At 41.1% G+C, this 17496-nt stretch overlaps 1 protein-coding gene across 1 annotated transcript in view; it reads right to left on the bottom strand.

The window, feature by feature from the left end:
* APBB2 (amyloid beta precursor protein binding family B member 2) overlaps positions 1 to 17496 on the bottom strand; it is a 339921-nt gene that overhangs the window by 175349 nt on the left and 147076 nt on the right. Inside the window, exon 5 of the mRNA XM_054729387.1 lies at positions 727 to 795. Coding sequence (XP_054585362.1) covers positions 727 to 745 — 19 coding nt within the window. The 5' untranslated portion in view covers positions 746 to 795. The remainder of the gene's footprint in view (positions 1 to 726; positions 796 to 17496) is intronic.

Raw genomic sequence — 17496 nt, 5'->3', positions numbered from 1 at the left:
TCTATTTGTCTATGGTTAAAATCTATTTCTTTAAAAACTCAAAATTCTCTGAGTGGCATGTATCCTAACAAACATGGAATCCATCCAGATGTATCTCCCACTTACAGTCCTCTACTCTGTTTAATTCCAAATGTTATTGCCATTGCTTTTTCCTTATTATATTACTGTGATGCTAAGAATTAAATCCCACACCATCTTGTGTGTAGACTAGCATCTATCATGTCACAAAGAAAGGAACATACAATAAAATAAAGGTGATTTTTCTTAGGGACTGAAATTAATCAGCACTAAATGCAAAAGAATGCCGACCTGAGGAACTCCATTCCAGGCAAAACCCGCAATGGCTACTAAGATGTTGTTTATAGAGACTCACAACCAACAGCTCCTTTGCTCATGTTTAACAGTTCACAGGGTATAATGTGAAATGCTAGATGGCAAAGCATGATAGTTTCAATTTCCATTATAGTCAACTAAAATATTTTCACATTATGATATTAGTAGAGTTGTGCAATTATTATATGAATACAGTTAAGTCCAATTGATTCTGCTACTTTATTTTAAAGATTCATCTTTCTATTACATTAGTGAAAAACAATGAAAACCCAAAACATGTTATCTTAGCAAATCATATGTTTAACATCAAAACAATCATCTATCATATATATTTGTTAAAGTTTCAATATTCAACTGCTTGTCTGCATTGAAACATGTGAAAGTGTATCTGACCTGGAAGTACTTCTGACATGGATCGCTGGACGTCAGCAATGGTGCAGGAAATGGGTTATAATTTGAAATCTGAAAAGAGGGATCATTTGAGAAATTAAAACCCAAAATAACAAAGCATATAAGGAAAAAAGCATATCATTGAAAATCCTTCCAAAGCTGTTTAAAATGTTAAACAAATTTTGGCAGATAATGTCCAAATTTTTGTTTATTTAGTTGCTTATACCACTTTTGGCTAAAATTTGAATTCCTGCTCAGCCACATTTCCCACAAACATTTGTGATTAATTTTTTTTTTCATTCCAGGCTTATGTTTATCTATCTATCTACCTATCAATTTATCTAATATCTATCTAAAGTTCCCAATGCCTTTCTCATTAAAAACACACAATTCCAAAGCCAATAAGGAAAAAAAACTGGTACATTTCACTATATAAAAATTTAAACCTTCCGTTTAGAAAAAAAAAGGCTATAAACATAGTAAAGACAAAAAAAAAAGAAAAAAAACACACACCAAAAATGACACAAAAGAGCTTATTTCCTTTACATAGAAAGAACTCCTTGAAATTATTAAGAAAAGTATGAGCAAAGCCGCAGGAAAATGAGCAAAGACTAGGTACAAGTTACAAGAGAAACACAAATGTCCAAAAAACGTATAATAACTATCCGCCCTTGAAACTAAAAAATATGTAAATTTAAATAATAATGATTTATTGGCTTTCCTATATTAGACTGCAAAGACTAAGAGGCTTGATAACATATAACCTAAGGCAAGGACACTGGAAATAGGAGTTATTAAACATTGCTGGTAGGAGTAAAAACTGGCAAAACTCATTTAGGAATATCTGAGCAAATTGCAAATATATGAACCCCACTGCTCAGCAATTCCATTTCTAAGAATTTACTTTATAATTTAGAATATATATTTTATAATTATTTTATAAATTTTATAATTTATTTTATATTGATTTCAGAGAGGAAAGGAAGGGAGAGGGAGAAGGAGAGGGAGAGGGAGACACACAGAGAGAGAAACATCAATGATGAGAGAGAATCACTGGTCGGCTGCCTCCTGCACACCCCCTATGGGGGATCGAGCCCGCAACCTGGGCATGTACCCTTGACCACAATTGAACCTGGGACCCTTTAGTCCACAGGCCGACACTCTATTCACTGAGCCAAACCAGCTAGAGCAAGAATTTATTTTATAGATAAACTCACATGGATTCTATTGTTCTAAAAGCAAAAGATCAGTAACAACCTAACTGTTCTTCAGTGGACAGCTGGCCCATTCAATTACACTTCCACATAATGGAGCACTGTGCGGCCAGTAGGAAAAATGAAGCAGAGCTCCGTGAGCTGATGGGAAAGGGCTTGCAGATAGACCACTGAGAGGTGAATAAGCACGCACAGCACAGCGTGACTGAATTTGAGTGAACTCTTTAAGGCAAATACATGTGCATACACACACACTTGTGCGCATGCACACACTCTTGCATTTAGATAGAACATTTCTTAAAGGAATATTAAAGAACTAAATATTAGAGTGGTATACTGCCAGTCTACCAAATTAGATGCATAATAAGGAAAACTGGAAACAGACCTTATTTTCAATGAGTTGCCATCAGAAATGTCACTTAGAATGATAATCTGCTTTATTAATTCAAATGCGGATACTGCAGTGATTCCAATTATATAAAGCACAAAAACAGGAAAAACTTATCTATGGCAGGATAATGGTCTACCCTGGAGGGCAGGAAAGGGGGAGAACGCAGGAGGGCAGCCTCCGGGATATTGTGATGTAATGTTCTAGTTCTTGATCTGGATGTGAAAATCCACCAAGCTGTTCCCTCGTGCCCACGATTTCTGTATGTTTATTACACTTCTGTGACATGTTAAAAGAAAAAGTCAAATGATGGAGGTTTACTAAAGCATTATTTAAACGCAGACACTTTATACAGGGGCTAGCAAAAATAGGTTTACAGTGTTGAGTACACGAAACACAGTTTATTCTTGTATTATTATTTAATAATTATTGCATTATTTATTTGTATTACAACTGTAAAGCTACTTTTGCCCACCCCTGCATTTGCAAACACTAAGTCCTAAGCTAACCTTTCCAAACTAGTAACCTTTAATGGGTATTACTTCCAACTTTATGACTCAGATAATGACCTGACAACCTGGTCTACTGGCCCACAATACATTTTTAATCATATTTTCACATATTGTGGGTACGGCTCACTGCTCTGCTATAATTAAAAGGGTGGGTTTATTTTTAACTGTCCTGAAACAGCAGGAGAAGCCTTTTTCGGCTCCTTACACGTATTTCACAATTCCATTTTCCTTTTTCCTAGCTTTTGTCTTCAGTGCACCTTAAGTTATAAGCAGAGACAGATGTGTGGTGATAGGCATTCCGAGAAAATGAATACCAATCAAGTAGAAGAAAGCTAGGAAAGGCATACTTACAGGAGGATTTTGAAAGGGCTTGAACAAAACCTCAAAATCGGCATACTTTTTAGTATGCATAATTCTTAAAATAAAATATTTCTTTTTTCCCCAACACAAAACAAACTCCAGCATCTATAAAGTTCAGAACTGGAAAATCTACTAATAACTTCATATTTTAAATGGCCCTGTGGTATTATTATCTGACCAATATTTATTCTGTATTCTCCATGGGCAGGTAATACTTTAGTGAACAAAAACACCTAACCCACCTTCGTGGATTTTATAGCCTAGTCAATAGCTATTAATGACTAAATTACTCAAATCAGTGTATACACACACTTTGAATCATTATAAAGGCAGTGTTAATTAAAATACATTACATTTTCAAAACTTAGCTATTAGCTGTTAAAGTGTATATATATTTTGGGGGGACACCTTGTATGTTTCAGAGGAAAAGAACTCTAAGAAAATATAATGATGGGGCATGTATACTTCTCTGAGAAAGTAAAAACTCAACTGACGTTGAGGACTAACTAGGATTTAGCTAGGTAAGTACTTATAAAACCCCTACTATGTACAAGGCACTCTCCAGCCCTGAGAATAAAGCACAAATATGCAGAGCTATTTTCCCCTAGGCACTGGTATCCTTCATGAATAAATCTTAACCTAGTAAAACAGTTTCCAAGGACTTTGTGGCATGGACTAAGTCTAATCCTATCTAATAAAGAGGGAATATGCAAATTGACAGTCATGCCATCACAAAGATGGTGGCACCCATCACCACCAGATGGCGGCACCCAGTCCTCTCAGCCCTGCTGGAGTCCCCCAGTCCTTTCAGCCCCGTGGGAGGGGGTGGTGGTGAGGGAGGTTGCAGGTGCGCAGTGCAGCCGGACTCGCCTGCCACCGGAGTCCCACAGTCTTTTCAACTATAAACTTCATGAAATCTAAATACAGATCCAGTATTTCCAATGGACATTCTGCATCTGGGTTGACTGCTGTAAGTGTAAACCACATGCTATATTTGGAGACTTTGCATAAAAAATGTAAGGTGTTTCAGTAATAATTTTTAAACATTGATTACAAGTTGAAATAGTATTTTAGATACTGCGAGTTAAACTAAACAGTTAAAATTAATTTCATTCATTTCTGTTTTTGAAAGTGGGTACTAGAAAATTTCAAATTACATATGTGGCTCATATGATATCTCATTTGGAGAAGTGCTGATCTAGATAATGCAGGCAGATTCTGAAACTTTATCCTAATCCAAATATTGTCTACCTTTCCCATAAAAGCAAAGACAGGCAGAAATGCTAGCTCAGCTGTAAAGCCAGAGAAGGTTGGCTGGCATTCAGAACAAGTCCTTTGCTTCTGAAAAACCACATATGAGTTCAAAGACACCCGGGAAACAGGTTAGGCCCTACAAGGTCCACATTAATACAACTGTGATTAGCCCTGGCCAGGTGGCTCAGTTGGTTAGAGTGTAGTTCTCATACTCCAAGATTGCAGGTTTGATACCCAGTCAGGGCACATACAAGAAGCAACCATGAATGCATAAATTGGTGGAACAACAAATCAAAGTCTCTCTCTCTCTCTCTCTCTCTCTCTCTCAAATAAATTTAAAACAAAAGAATGCAGTTGTGATTTTCAAATAAAGCTTAAAACTGCACAAGTGAAGCAATCTAGCAACAACAGTTTCCTTTCCAATAGCATTTTTGTGTCCTGGAATGGCACAAAACTTAAACAAAGGAGTGAATAAATAAATTCAATGCCCACTTGTATCTTATTTTGGTATAATATGCTATCTACTTTTTTCCCCATTAGACACCAATATATAAATTTGAAATTATATATTTATTCAATGTATTATATGATAGTCCAAGCTTCATTGTCTTTTTAAAAATATATATGTTTTTTATTGATTTCAGAGAGGAAGGGAGAGGGAGAGAGAGATAGAAACATCAATGATGAGAGAGAATCATTAATTGGCTGCCTACTGCACGCCCCCTACTGGGGATCGAGCCTGCAACCTGGGCATGTGCCCTGATCGGGAATCGAACCTACAAGAATATTTGGTGCAGTATTTGCAAGCTTTGCTGAGTGAGACATTCTTTGTTACACAGATTTGTCTTGGGTACTGCCAGACATTCATCATCTCTGGTCTCCATCCCCAAAAATGCAAGTAATGGGTGCTGTAGATACCTCCAACCCTTAATTTTGAAAAGTCTAACCTCAGCCCAGAGTTACCTCTTCCTCTCCTTAACCCGTTCATCACTTAGGTTCTATATGATTGTGAACCAATACTAATGTCGGAAGCGTGTCTTATTCAACTGCAGATTGTGGTTACCAGCAATCTGACAGTTACTGTGAGGACTAAATGAGATGTGACAGGTGGCGTGCTTGCTTTGCTTAGTGCCAAACCTTCAATAAAGGTAACTGCTATTACCATTGTTATAATTATCATTTTTCTTACACACATGACCTGTTTTCTCAATGAGGTTGTAAGATTTCTGAAGAAAAGCAAAGTCCCTTGGAGACCTTCGCACATTCTCTACCTTCTCTCCCTGCCCTGTCTTGTAAAATGTTCCACAAATGATAAGCTGAGTCCAAGAATGGAGCTAAGAACTGCAATGATAATGAAAACTTTCTGCCATTACTGGAATCATTATCATAACTGCCAAGCACAGACAGGGCTGTCAAAAACTACCGTCTTACCCTTGCTCTTGATACTTACTATACAGGGTGTATTAGTGGATAAATACTTTTTAAGTAGACATTGCATTCCAGGATTAGAACTGTCTCCTAATTCATAGTGACTCAATCTCACTTTAAGGGTTTAAACATTTCCCCTGAGGAACTTCATTTCTATCCAGATCTATAAAATGGAGCAGCTGCGTCAGATGAGCAGGGTTCCTTCCAGTACACACTCCATCTAACATTTATTGAGCACTTATACTAGCTATCAGGCATTGTGCTACATAGGAACTTTATAAGAATCATCTCGTTTAAAACTTCCAATAATCCTATGACAGAGGTACTATTATTACATCATGTTTAATAATGGGGAAACTGAGGCACAAGGGTTAGGTAACCTGTCCAAGGTCACATGGAAGGCAAGTGACAAATCTGGTATCAGGACCTACATCTCTTTGCCTTCAAAAAGCAGACTCGTGACCTCTATGCCATGCTTGTCAGGACTCTTTCTCTTGAAGTTGACTCAGATTACCTGAATCAATTAATTCTGCACCACACTTCTTGCCACATTATAATTCTTTTGAAGTTTATGTCCAACATCCTGATAACCAGTTAAACTACAAACAAAGAGGCTCTCTATTGCTGACAAGCAAAACCCAAGTCCTCTTTTTCCTTACAGCTCAAGAGAGTAAAATGTAGTACAATTAAGAACAAGTGTGTGAAATCTTAGCTCACTCTGGGGGTGAGTTCCAAAGTCAAAAAATGAAGCAAAACTCGACAACAAACTTACTTTGAAAAATCCTTTAAGTTGCCTACTTAGTACAATATGCACAGTTTCCGTTAAACAACTAAAGTATGTGTAACTTTATGATGCATACACAATGAAGAGTGTTTAGTAAGTATATGTATGCAAATTTTTAATTCAGTGGTTTATTTCTGCAGAGAAGAGAGAGGCGTGGCATATAATATTTCACTCTACGGGAATAAACTTGATTTTTAGAAAAACTTTTGAGATGTAATTACTAGTAACAATTTCCTGCCATCTGCACACCTGGTGCTGCATAGCTGCTGCTGAGAATCACTGTTCTGGAAGAGCCTAAATTTACCACTTATTCTGACTTACAGTAGAGAAAAAGCAATAGGTGCAGGGACCTAATCCTGTCTCTAATGTCTACAGCGTAAGCAAAAGCAACATTTAAGGAGTTTCATTTATGATTCTAGCTCTTTACCTTCTTTTTTTTGGTAAATGCCACTGCACTTTTTGCTTGTTTGTTTGGCTTTTTAAATTTGTTTTTCAATTGCAGTTGACATTGTATTAGTTCCAGGTGCACAATATAGTGACTAGGTATTTACACTGAGTGGCCAGGTTATTATGATCTCTGAACGCATAATAATCTGGCCATTCAGTGTATATCCTATATAATAAAAGGCTAACATGCAAATTGCCCCCTGGACCAGGAGTTCGACCAGCAGGTGGGCCGGACCCCACCCATGCACGAATTCATGCACCAGGCCTCTAATATATATATGTGTGTATGTGTGTGTGTGTGTGTGTGTGTGTGTGTGTATATATATATATATATATATACACACATATATATGTATGTGTGTGTGTGTGTGTGTGTGTGTGTGTGTGTGTGTGTGTGTATACTGAGTGGCCAGATTATTATGCGTTCAGAGATATACCGTACGACACCTGGATAAGTTTAGTACCATCTGACCCTATACATAGTTATCTAGCTCTTCATCTTTCTTGATTCATTGTTCTCAAAGCCAGATTTCAAAATCAATTCCTAAAACACTATCAAACAAAGAAAAAGATGCATAGAAGGGAAAACCCTGTATCCAGAAATGAAACCCAGGGTAAAACACTAACTGGAACAGAAATATTTTCAAGATAGAACAATGGAAGTGAGTTTTTCCATGCATGAGTTGCCTTTATAACTCTTAACAAGACATTTTTTAAGTGAAGCAAAAGCTTGGTCCTCACTTTTCATATTTCAAAGGCAAAACAGCTGTAGTTTTGAAATAACAGCAATGTTTAATGCTTCTAAGAAGTGCTAGCTTAAAATATGCTGCTGGGTAGCAATGGAGGGCTGCCTGCATCAACGGCCTTACTCAACATCTTCTCTGTGTCCTCGCTCCCTTCTCGGTAACTGCAGTCTCTTCCCACTGGCTCAGACCTAGCTGTGTCACTTGCTTTGGTCAACAGATTAGCAAATGAGATGACACAGAAGCCTGGCCCATTTTCAGCCCCAGGAGAAAGAAAAGATCTGTGCTACTACCTCTAGGACACGCCCAGGCTGGGCTGCCGGAAGGACGTTGGAGACTTGGGTAGGATACCTGAATCCTCTTGGCCAAGGCCATCTTAGACCAGCCTAACTAAGCCAGCTGACCATCAAACACATGTGAGAGGGCTGCAAAGACCTGCACACTATACCTGCAGCTGACTGCAAGCACATGGGTAAACCCAGCAGAGATCGTAAGAATCACCCAGCCATCCTGCAGATACTAAGGGCTATTGTTTAAGCCACTAAATGTGGGGGTGGTTCCTTATGCAGTATTATTGTGGCAATAGGTAAGTGATACCGTAATTATACCCACAACAACCGAAATGTTATAAAAGAAGAGCCACTCAGATTAAACCTGAATCAGTGCAGGGGAGAGCTGATGCTATGTGAGAATCCCCTATAGGGAAGCACATTCTTTTTCTTAATGTTAAATTTTTTTTTTTTAATTGAGGTAACATTGATTAAGAACATTATATAAATTTCAGGTATACAACATTATAATTCAACTAGAGGCCCGGTGCACGAAATTCATGCACAGGGGGTGTCCCTCAGCCTGGCCTGCACCCTCTCCAATCCGGAACCTCTCGGGGGATGTCTGATTGCCTCTCGCAATCCTGGACCGCTGGATCCTAACCACTCGCCTGCCTGCCTACCTGATCGCCCCTAACCCCTCTGCCTGCCTGCCTGATCACCCCTAACCACCTCTGCCTGCCTGCCTGATCACCCCTAACTGCTCCCCTGCTGCCCTGATCGCCCCTAACCACCTCTGCCTTACCCTGCACCCGGGACCCAGGATTCCCTCCTCTGGCCAGTCGCAGGCACCCGGGACCCGGGCTTCCCTCCCTCTGGCTGGCCGCAGGCACCCAGGACCTGGGCCAGCTTTGCCTGGGCCGGCTGCAGCCGCAGTGGACTGTGGGCGGGCGGCTTCGCGGGGGCCGCAGCCACAGGAGACCAGGACTGTGGGGTGGGTGGCTTGTCCCTCTCCCGGGCTGCAGGCAAAGGTGCAGCCACTGGCACCTGGGACCACGGGGACCATGGGGCAGGCGGCTTGTCCCTCTCCTGGGCCGCAGGTGCAGGTGCAGCCGCTGGCTTACGGGACCGTGGGGCAGGTGGCTTGTCCCTCTTTCAGGCTGCAGCCCGGCTGGTCCCCATTCCTCTCTCATGAACTCATTTGTGCCTGGCTGGTCCCCATTCCTCTCTCCCCAGTGTTGCATGTCTGAGACATTATGGCATGACAGTGTGAGGGCGTGACAACCATTTGCTCTTTATTATATAGGATCTCCATATGCACTGTAGCATGCTCACCACCAAACATTTAGTTTCCATCTGTCACCATATATTGACCCCTTTACCCATTTCATTCTCCCCCCAACCCCTTCCCCTCTGCTAACCCCCATCTGCTGTCTGTGGAAGATGTATGCCCTCCCCAGATTACATGGGGCTGTCTTCCTCAAAGGAGGCTGCATCTTCATCTATACTGTTGTTCATTCACAAGCTACAACCACGTACACTTTGCACATTAGAACACCTCATGACAGCCATTTTAGGAATTTTTCATTAGGACATATAAGCAACATTACTTCTACTAGGAGCAAAATCAGAAACAAGCAAAATGCCCATCAATAAGAAATGGATTAAATAAAATATCACTTCTGTACAGTGAAATGGAATGCATCATTTAAAAGTGAGATTGTTTCTATATGTAGTTATGTAGAAGGCTCTCTCTTAAATATTATTGAATGAAAAATCTATCTATAAAAAATATGATGAGCATATTAGAATTCCACACACAGTGCTTTCAATTTTTCAGTATGTCTGAAAACTTGTCATAATAAAAAGTTGGAATAAAGACAGCATGTATAGTATTATTCTTTCATAAATTTAAGAAAAATTTTATGGTATTAAGTGGTATGAAAGTACAGAATACTAACAAGATTAAATTCCATACAATTAAAAAGAGAATAATGAACAGGTTGATATCCTTACAATGAAAACATGACAAAAAGACATGTCCTTAAACAATTAAAATTATAATATATTATTTCAAAAGAAAGTAAAATAGATTTTAAAAAGTATACAAGACATGAAAGAAAAACATACATCTGAATTAGAATATACAGATGGTTCCTAACGTATGATAGTTCAACTTACAATGTTTTATTTTACAATGGTGTGAAAGTGGTATGTATAATAAACTACATGAGATATTCAATGTTTCAGTATCAAATAGACTGTGTGTTAGATGATTTTGCCCAACTGTAGGCAAATAAGTGTTCTGAGCATGTTTAAAGTAGGCTAAGCTATGATGTGAGGTAGGTTAGGTGTATTAAACGCATTGTTGACTTACCACATTTTCAAATAATCTGGGCTTATCGATACATAACTTCATCATAAGTCCCGGTGTATCGGTGTTAAATTAATTTATATCATCTATTTAATATCTCTGTCTCCCCATTTGGAAAAGCCCCATGAGGGCAAGGACTATGACTGTTTCATTTATGAATGTATTAGAGGCCCTTGCAGCCGTGGCCCTTGTAGCCGCAGCTTTGTCTGGAAGGTCATCCGGAAGGACATCCAGAAGTTCGTTTGTTCGGCTGCCTGGTCTAATTAGCATATTACGCTTTTATTATTATAGATTTCCAGTGCCTGGCACATAGCAGACTTTTTTTTTTTTGTTTGTTTGTTTTAAATATATTTTTATTGATTTCAGAGAGGAAGGGAGAGGGAGAAGTAGAGATAGAAACAACGATGAGAGAGAATCACTAATCAGCTGCCTCCTGCATGCCCCTTACTGGGGATTGAGGCCACAACCTCCGCATGTGCCCTGACTGGAATTGAACTGTGACCTCCTGGTTCATAGGTCAACGCTCAACCACAGAGCCACGCCGGTCAGGCCATCACAGATGTTTAATAAACAGTTCATAATGGAATAAGTAGAAAAGTTAATCAAAATGTTAACAGCAGTAATCTCTGGGTGGCAGGATTTAGAAAAATGCCTTCTAATGTTTTATATGTTGATGATTTATGCAATTTTTTTATACTGAGCATGAAGCATTTTCATATTCAGAGCAAGAGTTATTTTCAATTTGATAGAAATGAAGTTTGTACATGAAGTTATAAATGTACATACCATATAGTTTTTAAAATAAAGAAAGGAAGAATAGCACCCCCACCCCGCCCTACCCTCACTGGGTATGTCTCCTATTCATAAAGGAAAGCTCTGGTGTAAAAAGTGATAAAGCTGAGTTTTGCTAGGGAAGATTAGATTTATCGTTTGTGAATAGGAAGATAGCAACCACCGCCATCTACTTTCCATGTTATATTTGACAGATTGTACTCTGTAGCTCAGAGAATAGGACTTCTCATGGTGAGAGGAAGGGATTAAAAAAAGCAAAGAACCCGGTTGTGACAGTTCGGCACTACATGGAAAATGGCTCACAGTGCCTGCAATTTCTGGAACGAAGATGACACCTTTTCGTAAAATCTACACTCCAAGACGTGCCAAATACACAACCAAGAAAAGCCGATGGCAGTGAGGCAAAAAGCACCAAACAGAACAACCCTAAACAAGAATGAGATGAAGCCTTAATTTGTTTAACTGGGGCCTCGTATATCTATTAGGGAAAACACAGGAGATGAACGGGCCTCACAAAGCAGATGGTCTTCCCCAGTTCTTTTTTTAACAAGATAATTAAAGGAAACGAACGAGAGCAAGGATCTTGTTAAATTGGCCAAGGAAAATGATTTCATCTGACTAGGATGTATGCGTTTTTGAAGGCAGGATCTTGAGTTTGCCCACAGAGCTGACACAGGTCATTTGGTGATGCCTACATTAAAAAGAGAAGCTGTTCCAAGGGCAATTGCCTCGGAGACAGCCTGGGACCCCCTGCCGGGCCTTATTAACAGAAGCAAGAAGGAAGGCTGAAGGGGAACAGGGCCCTGGGGAAGGAGCACTGGAATGAAGTCAGGACACATGGGACTTGACTTCTCAATTGTGATTTTGTCACGTTAATTTTTCGTAGAGAAGCCCATTATGCATTCCTCTATCCTATCTTAGTAGTGAGAACAAATGAGATGAGAAAAATCTCTGTATAACGAAGACTGTAAATGCAAAATTGTTAGTTTATAATAGAATTTTGTTTCGTTGCTTGACATGAGAGTCTCTTGTGCAGTATTAAGAATTAAAAATTGAGGGAATGGCCTGGCCGGCATGCCTCAGTGGGTAAGCCAGGAGGTCAGAGTTCGATTCCCAGTCAGGGCATATGCCCAGGTTGTGGGCTTAATCCCCAGTGTGGGGCGTGCAGGAGGCAGCCTATCAATGATTCTCTCTCATCACTGATATTTCTCTCTCTCTCTCTCTCTCTTTCCCTTCCTCTCTGAAATCAATAAAAAATATATATATTTTAAAAATCTGAGGAAATGGAAATGAGGATTCAGATATTTTGAAACCAATAGAAGAAGAGAAACTATATCCGTTTCTGTTCTCCTTTAAGCTCCAAGACAATTTGGGGAAGAGGGGAAGGAGAGAGAGGGAAACAAAAGTGTACCTCAAAAGCAACTCAAGCCCTAGCCGGTTTGGCTCGGTGGATAGAGCATCAGCCTGCGGAGTGAAGGGTCCCGGGTTCAATTCTGATCAAGGGCACATGCCTAGATTGCGAGCTGGATCCCCAGCGGGGGACCTGCAGGAGGCAGCCAATAGGTGATTCTCTCATCATTGATGTTTCTATCTCTCTTTCCCTCTCCCTTCCTCTTTGAAATCAATAAAGATATATATTAAAAAAAAAAAAAAAAAAGCAACTCAAGAGTCCAGGCCAGCCTCTTGGCTGAGACAGTGATAGGAGCCTGGGATCTTTTATGGTCTTGGCTGGGATCCATCCAGAAAGGGCATTGCTCTGAAAAGTCATTGCGTATGGCTTGCCTACTGAGTCGGAATTTCTAACCAAAGCCCAGGGGATAACAGTAAGCCCTAGGTAACACTAAGTAAGTAACAGTTGTTGAGGGCTTCCTGTGAGCTAATCATGAACAGTGTGCACCATCTCTCTCAGCCCCACAAGTCCTGGGAGGTAGGCACCATCATGCTACTCATTCTACACCGAAGGACACAGAGCTATAGGAGGTGAAGAAACTAGCAACACATCAGGCAGCTCATAAGCAGCAGCCCAGGCTCCGAACCTGGTCTCCTCGTCCCAGAATCCTTAGCTTCAGTTCTATGCTACTGCCTCTTCCAGAGCTGATGAGACAGACTCCAAAGATCCCATTTACCATTCATCGCTCCCTCACCTCCTGGTTCCAGAACCAAGCAGTCATAAATGGCTTCTCTTCAGCCACATCACAAAAGCAACACAGAGCTTTCCTTCTGCGCAGCCCCCCAATGATCTCTGGACCTCCTTTCCTCCCTGCATTCTTGAAAGCCTTTCTCCTCTCCCCCTGGGACTTTTCCTGATGCTTCTAACCTCAGTTCCCCAACCCCTCGCCATGAAAACCAAACCACTCCGTGTTTCAACAATGACAGTTAAATCCCATTTCAACACCTTATGTATATGCATCCATCCTAATTTCACCTTATAGTGGCTTAAAAGACACTTAGCAATTTTCTTAATGGTAATGATGTCTAATACTCACATCACATTACTATTCACCAGGCATTGTCTTAAGACTTTATACATATTAACCATTCAAATCCTTATAACCATCCTGTTCTCCCTCTAGTATTTCTGAGATCATTCTAAGGTACAATCCCCAGAAATTTTTAACATGAAAACAGGGAGCTAAGAGACGTGGTCAGTATCCTTTTAGATGTGTTGTTCCATTTGTTCATCATGACACCCCTTCCAGTAAATATGACCAACCCTCACCTGGAGATGAGAGATTAGAGAACACGTGCATGGACATTCTGCCAGTGGCTGAACCAGAATTGCGATCCACACAGGCATATTGTCTTTCCAGTGTTTTTTAAGGAGCTTGAGGACAGAACGAGCCAAGTCCTCAAATTCCCCTCATCTCTGCTGGATAGCTGTGCCCAGAATAGTGCATGGATGTATAATCCCATAGGCAACCAATCCTTATGTGACTCCCTAGTACTACCTTTCCCCCCAAAAGCAAGATGAGAAACCATATGCCCAGCCGGTGTGGCTCAGTGGTTGAGTGTCAACCCATGGACCAGGAGGTCACAGTTTGACTCTGGGTCTGGGCACATGCCCAGGTTATGGGCTCGACCCCCCAGTGGGGGGCATGCAGGAAGCAGCTGATCAATGATTCTCTCTCATTATTGATGTCTCTCTCCCTCTCTCCCTCTCCTTTCCTCTCTCTGAAATCAATTAAAAAAAAAAACATAAAAAAAGATGGAAAACCATAATCAAAGACAAAAATAGGTGCAGTCCCATTTACTGACTCTGTACAATGAACTGTTCTGATTTTAATAAAAAGGGGAGAGGGGGAGAAGGAATGATGGAAGGAAGGAGGGAAGAATGAAAGGAGGGAAAGAAGAAGGAGAGAAAGAAAAGGAGAGGGGGAAAAAAGAAAGTCCCAGACTGCAGAAATGGGAGGAAAACACACACCCAAATTGTAATCTCAATGTTCTCTCATCGACTTCAGGATTTTTTTCTCCCACAAGAGTATCCGCTACTGAGCTTGGAATAACCTGCTGGTCCTCGGCCCTGCAGCTGGCCCTGCAGCCAGGTCTCAGCGAAGACAGTCCCCAGCAGGAGCACAGTTTTCAGAAAGGCAGCAGCGGAGAGGAAAATGTCCTCAGGCTGCCCGGCAGGCTGAGGCCGCCACCAGGAACAGGGCGTGCCCTCAACACAGAACGACCATTCAGAAAGAGAACCAACGGCCTCTATCTCCAGCCATGATCAGCTCTCCTAGCCGAAACGGAAGGGCAGACAGGAAAGCGGAAGGCAAGAATCACTGGCAGGGAAGCTGAAACAAAGGTGCCCCCAAATGCAGGACCACACCCATCACTTCTGTTCTCACACCCAATATTCTTAAACTGGGAAGAGGACAAGTGCCTTTAAGGTCACAAACTATCTAGAAACACTGTTCAGATCTACAGTGGACTCAATGCCACGCTAAGACAGATGAGTGGGGGAGGGTCCATAAACTCAGACGTTTGTTAGGAAACACATCCACGGATTTTTCTCTAGATAGTTTTCCCAGGTTAAGAACCACTGCACTGGTTGATCACAATGAGAAAAGAGAGCTCGGTAAAAATAAACCATCATGCTCCCACCATATCTTCTTCTCAACGTTCCTAATCCAGTTAGGCAGACATCCAAGTGATGTCCCAGCCCCCACGCCCAACTGGGGACCTGGTACCACTAATCCATGCTCAGAAGTTGCTGGCATCTGTATTATCCTCCCTCTATTGCCACAGTCACCAGCTAAGTAAAGCTTTTATGAACCTTCCTGGAGGCCTGCAATCCACCTCCTGATTGCCCGTCTGCTTTCACCCCTGTCCTCCTGCACACTCCTACCATTTCATCTTCCCAAGAGAATCCCCCAATTCATCTTCCCAAGAGAATCCGCCACTTTTATCAGCACCATACCCACACTACAGATCATCGAAAAGGGGACTCTAGGGCCAGACCACCTGGGTTTGAATTGTCTCCATCACTGCCTATGAGTGTCTCTATAATCACCTAACCTCTCTGTGCCTCAGTTTCCTCAACTATGAACTGGAGATAGAGTACCAACATCGAAGGCTTGTGGGAGTTCAACAGGTGAGGGCATGTGAAGCACTAAGAACGGTGGTGGCACACAATCAGTGCGATGTGTTAGCTATCATAGTTGTCATCAACATCATCATCATCATCATCATCATCTTCATCATCATTTTAAGTGCTCCCCACTGGCTACCAAATGAAATTCTAACTCCATTTATAGACTCTCCATTGACAGACTCTGCATTTTCACTGGCCCAAACTGGCCTGAACTAGCTCCAACTTGCCCCTGATTTCTTGGACATAAGTCCTTCCTCTATCTCCTGATTTCAAAGGACACTACCCTGGGTTGCATCCTCTTTACTGACCCCACTAAAAGTTTCCCACTTGCATGCTTCTAGCATCTGCTCTGCCTGGATGCCCTGCCTCCTATCGGTGCCTGTCAAACCCTCATCTTGCACTGCTGGTGGGAATGCAGACAGGTGCAGCCACTGTGGAAAACAGTATGGCATTTCCTCAAAAAATTCAAAATGGAACTTCCATTTGACCCAGTAATCCCACTTCTAGGAATATATCCCAAGAAAACAGAAACACCAATCAGAAAGGATATATGCACCCCTATGTTCATAGCAGCACAATTTACAATAGCTAAGATTTGGAAACAGCCTAAGTGCCCATCAGCAGATGAGTGGATTAGAAAGCTGTGGTACATCTACACAATGGAATACTATGCTGCTATAAAAAAGAAGAAATTCTTACCATTTGCAACAGCCTGGGTGGAATTGGAGAGCATTATGCTAAGCAAAATAAGCCAGTCAGAGAAAGACAAATATCACATGTTCTCACTCATTTGTGGAATATAATGAACAATATAAACTGATGAACAAAAACAGAACCAGAGTCACAGAAGTGTCAAACAGACTGTCCAACCTATGAGGGAAGGCGGGGGGTGAGGGGGTAAAAGATCAACCAAAGGACTTGTATGCATGCGTATGAGCATAAACAATGGACACAGAGTGGGGCGGGGGTGGGGAGGTGGAGGAGGCATGTGCTATGGGTTGAGGGCGGCTGTGGAGAGGTCAATGGGAGAAAAAGGAGACTTATGTAATGCATTAAACAATAAAGAACTTAAAAACAAAACAAAAGAAATGCTCACCAGCTCTCAAAGACAAGAACACCAGCCCCACCTAAGGCACTGGAGCAGACAGCACCGACGTTGTCAACACATCTAGCAGGTTTGGTGGTCCTGTCCCTACTGCCCAATAGCCACTTCCTGCTCCAACTCAAAGAAATAACCTTTTTCCGCTCAGGGCTTCAGTTCTTTTTTGTAAAACGAGGCATCACAACAGATGGCATATTAGGTCCTTAAGGCTGCACAATGTTTCCTCATTCCTATGGAACAGTCTTTCAAGATGCACAGAGTAGTCATATGTATTTTTATTTTTTAAATAAATGACTGAATTTATTTTAGTTCTCAAGTTCTGAGGTTATGAAAAAAGTAGGATTTTTACTAGATGATGTCTAAAATCCCTTTCTCTTTACAATTTGTTGACCCTATGACTTACAGTCCCTATTTTCCTAACAGCTTAGAAGACACTTTTCTTTCTTTCACTTTAAAATATATTTTTATTGATTTCAGAGAGGAAGGGAGAGGGGGAGGGGGAGAGAGAGAGAGAGAGAGAGAGA

Source organism: Eptesicus fuscus, chromosome 2, assembly GCF_027574615.1.
Source record: "Eptesicus fuscus isolate TK198812 chromosome 2, DD_ASM_mEF_20220401, whole genome shotgun sequence".
Classification (NCBI taxonomy): domain Eukaryota; kingdom Metazoa; phylum Chordata; class Mammalia; order Chiroptera; family Vespertilionidae; genus Eptesicus; species Eptesicus fuscus.
Note: the sequence above shows the minus strand (reverse complement) of the source record. Positions and strands in the feature narration are given on the sequence as shown.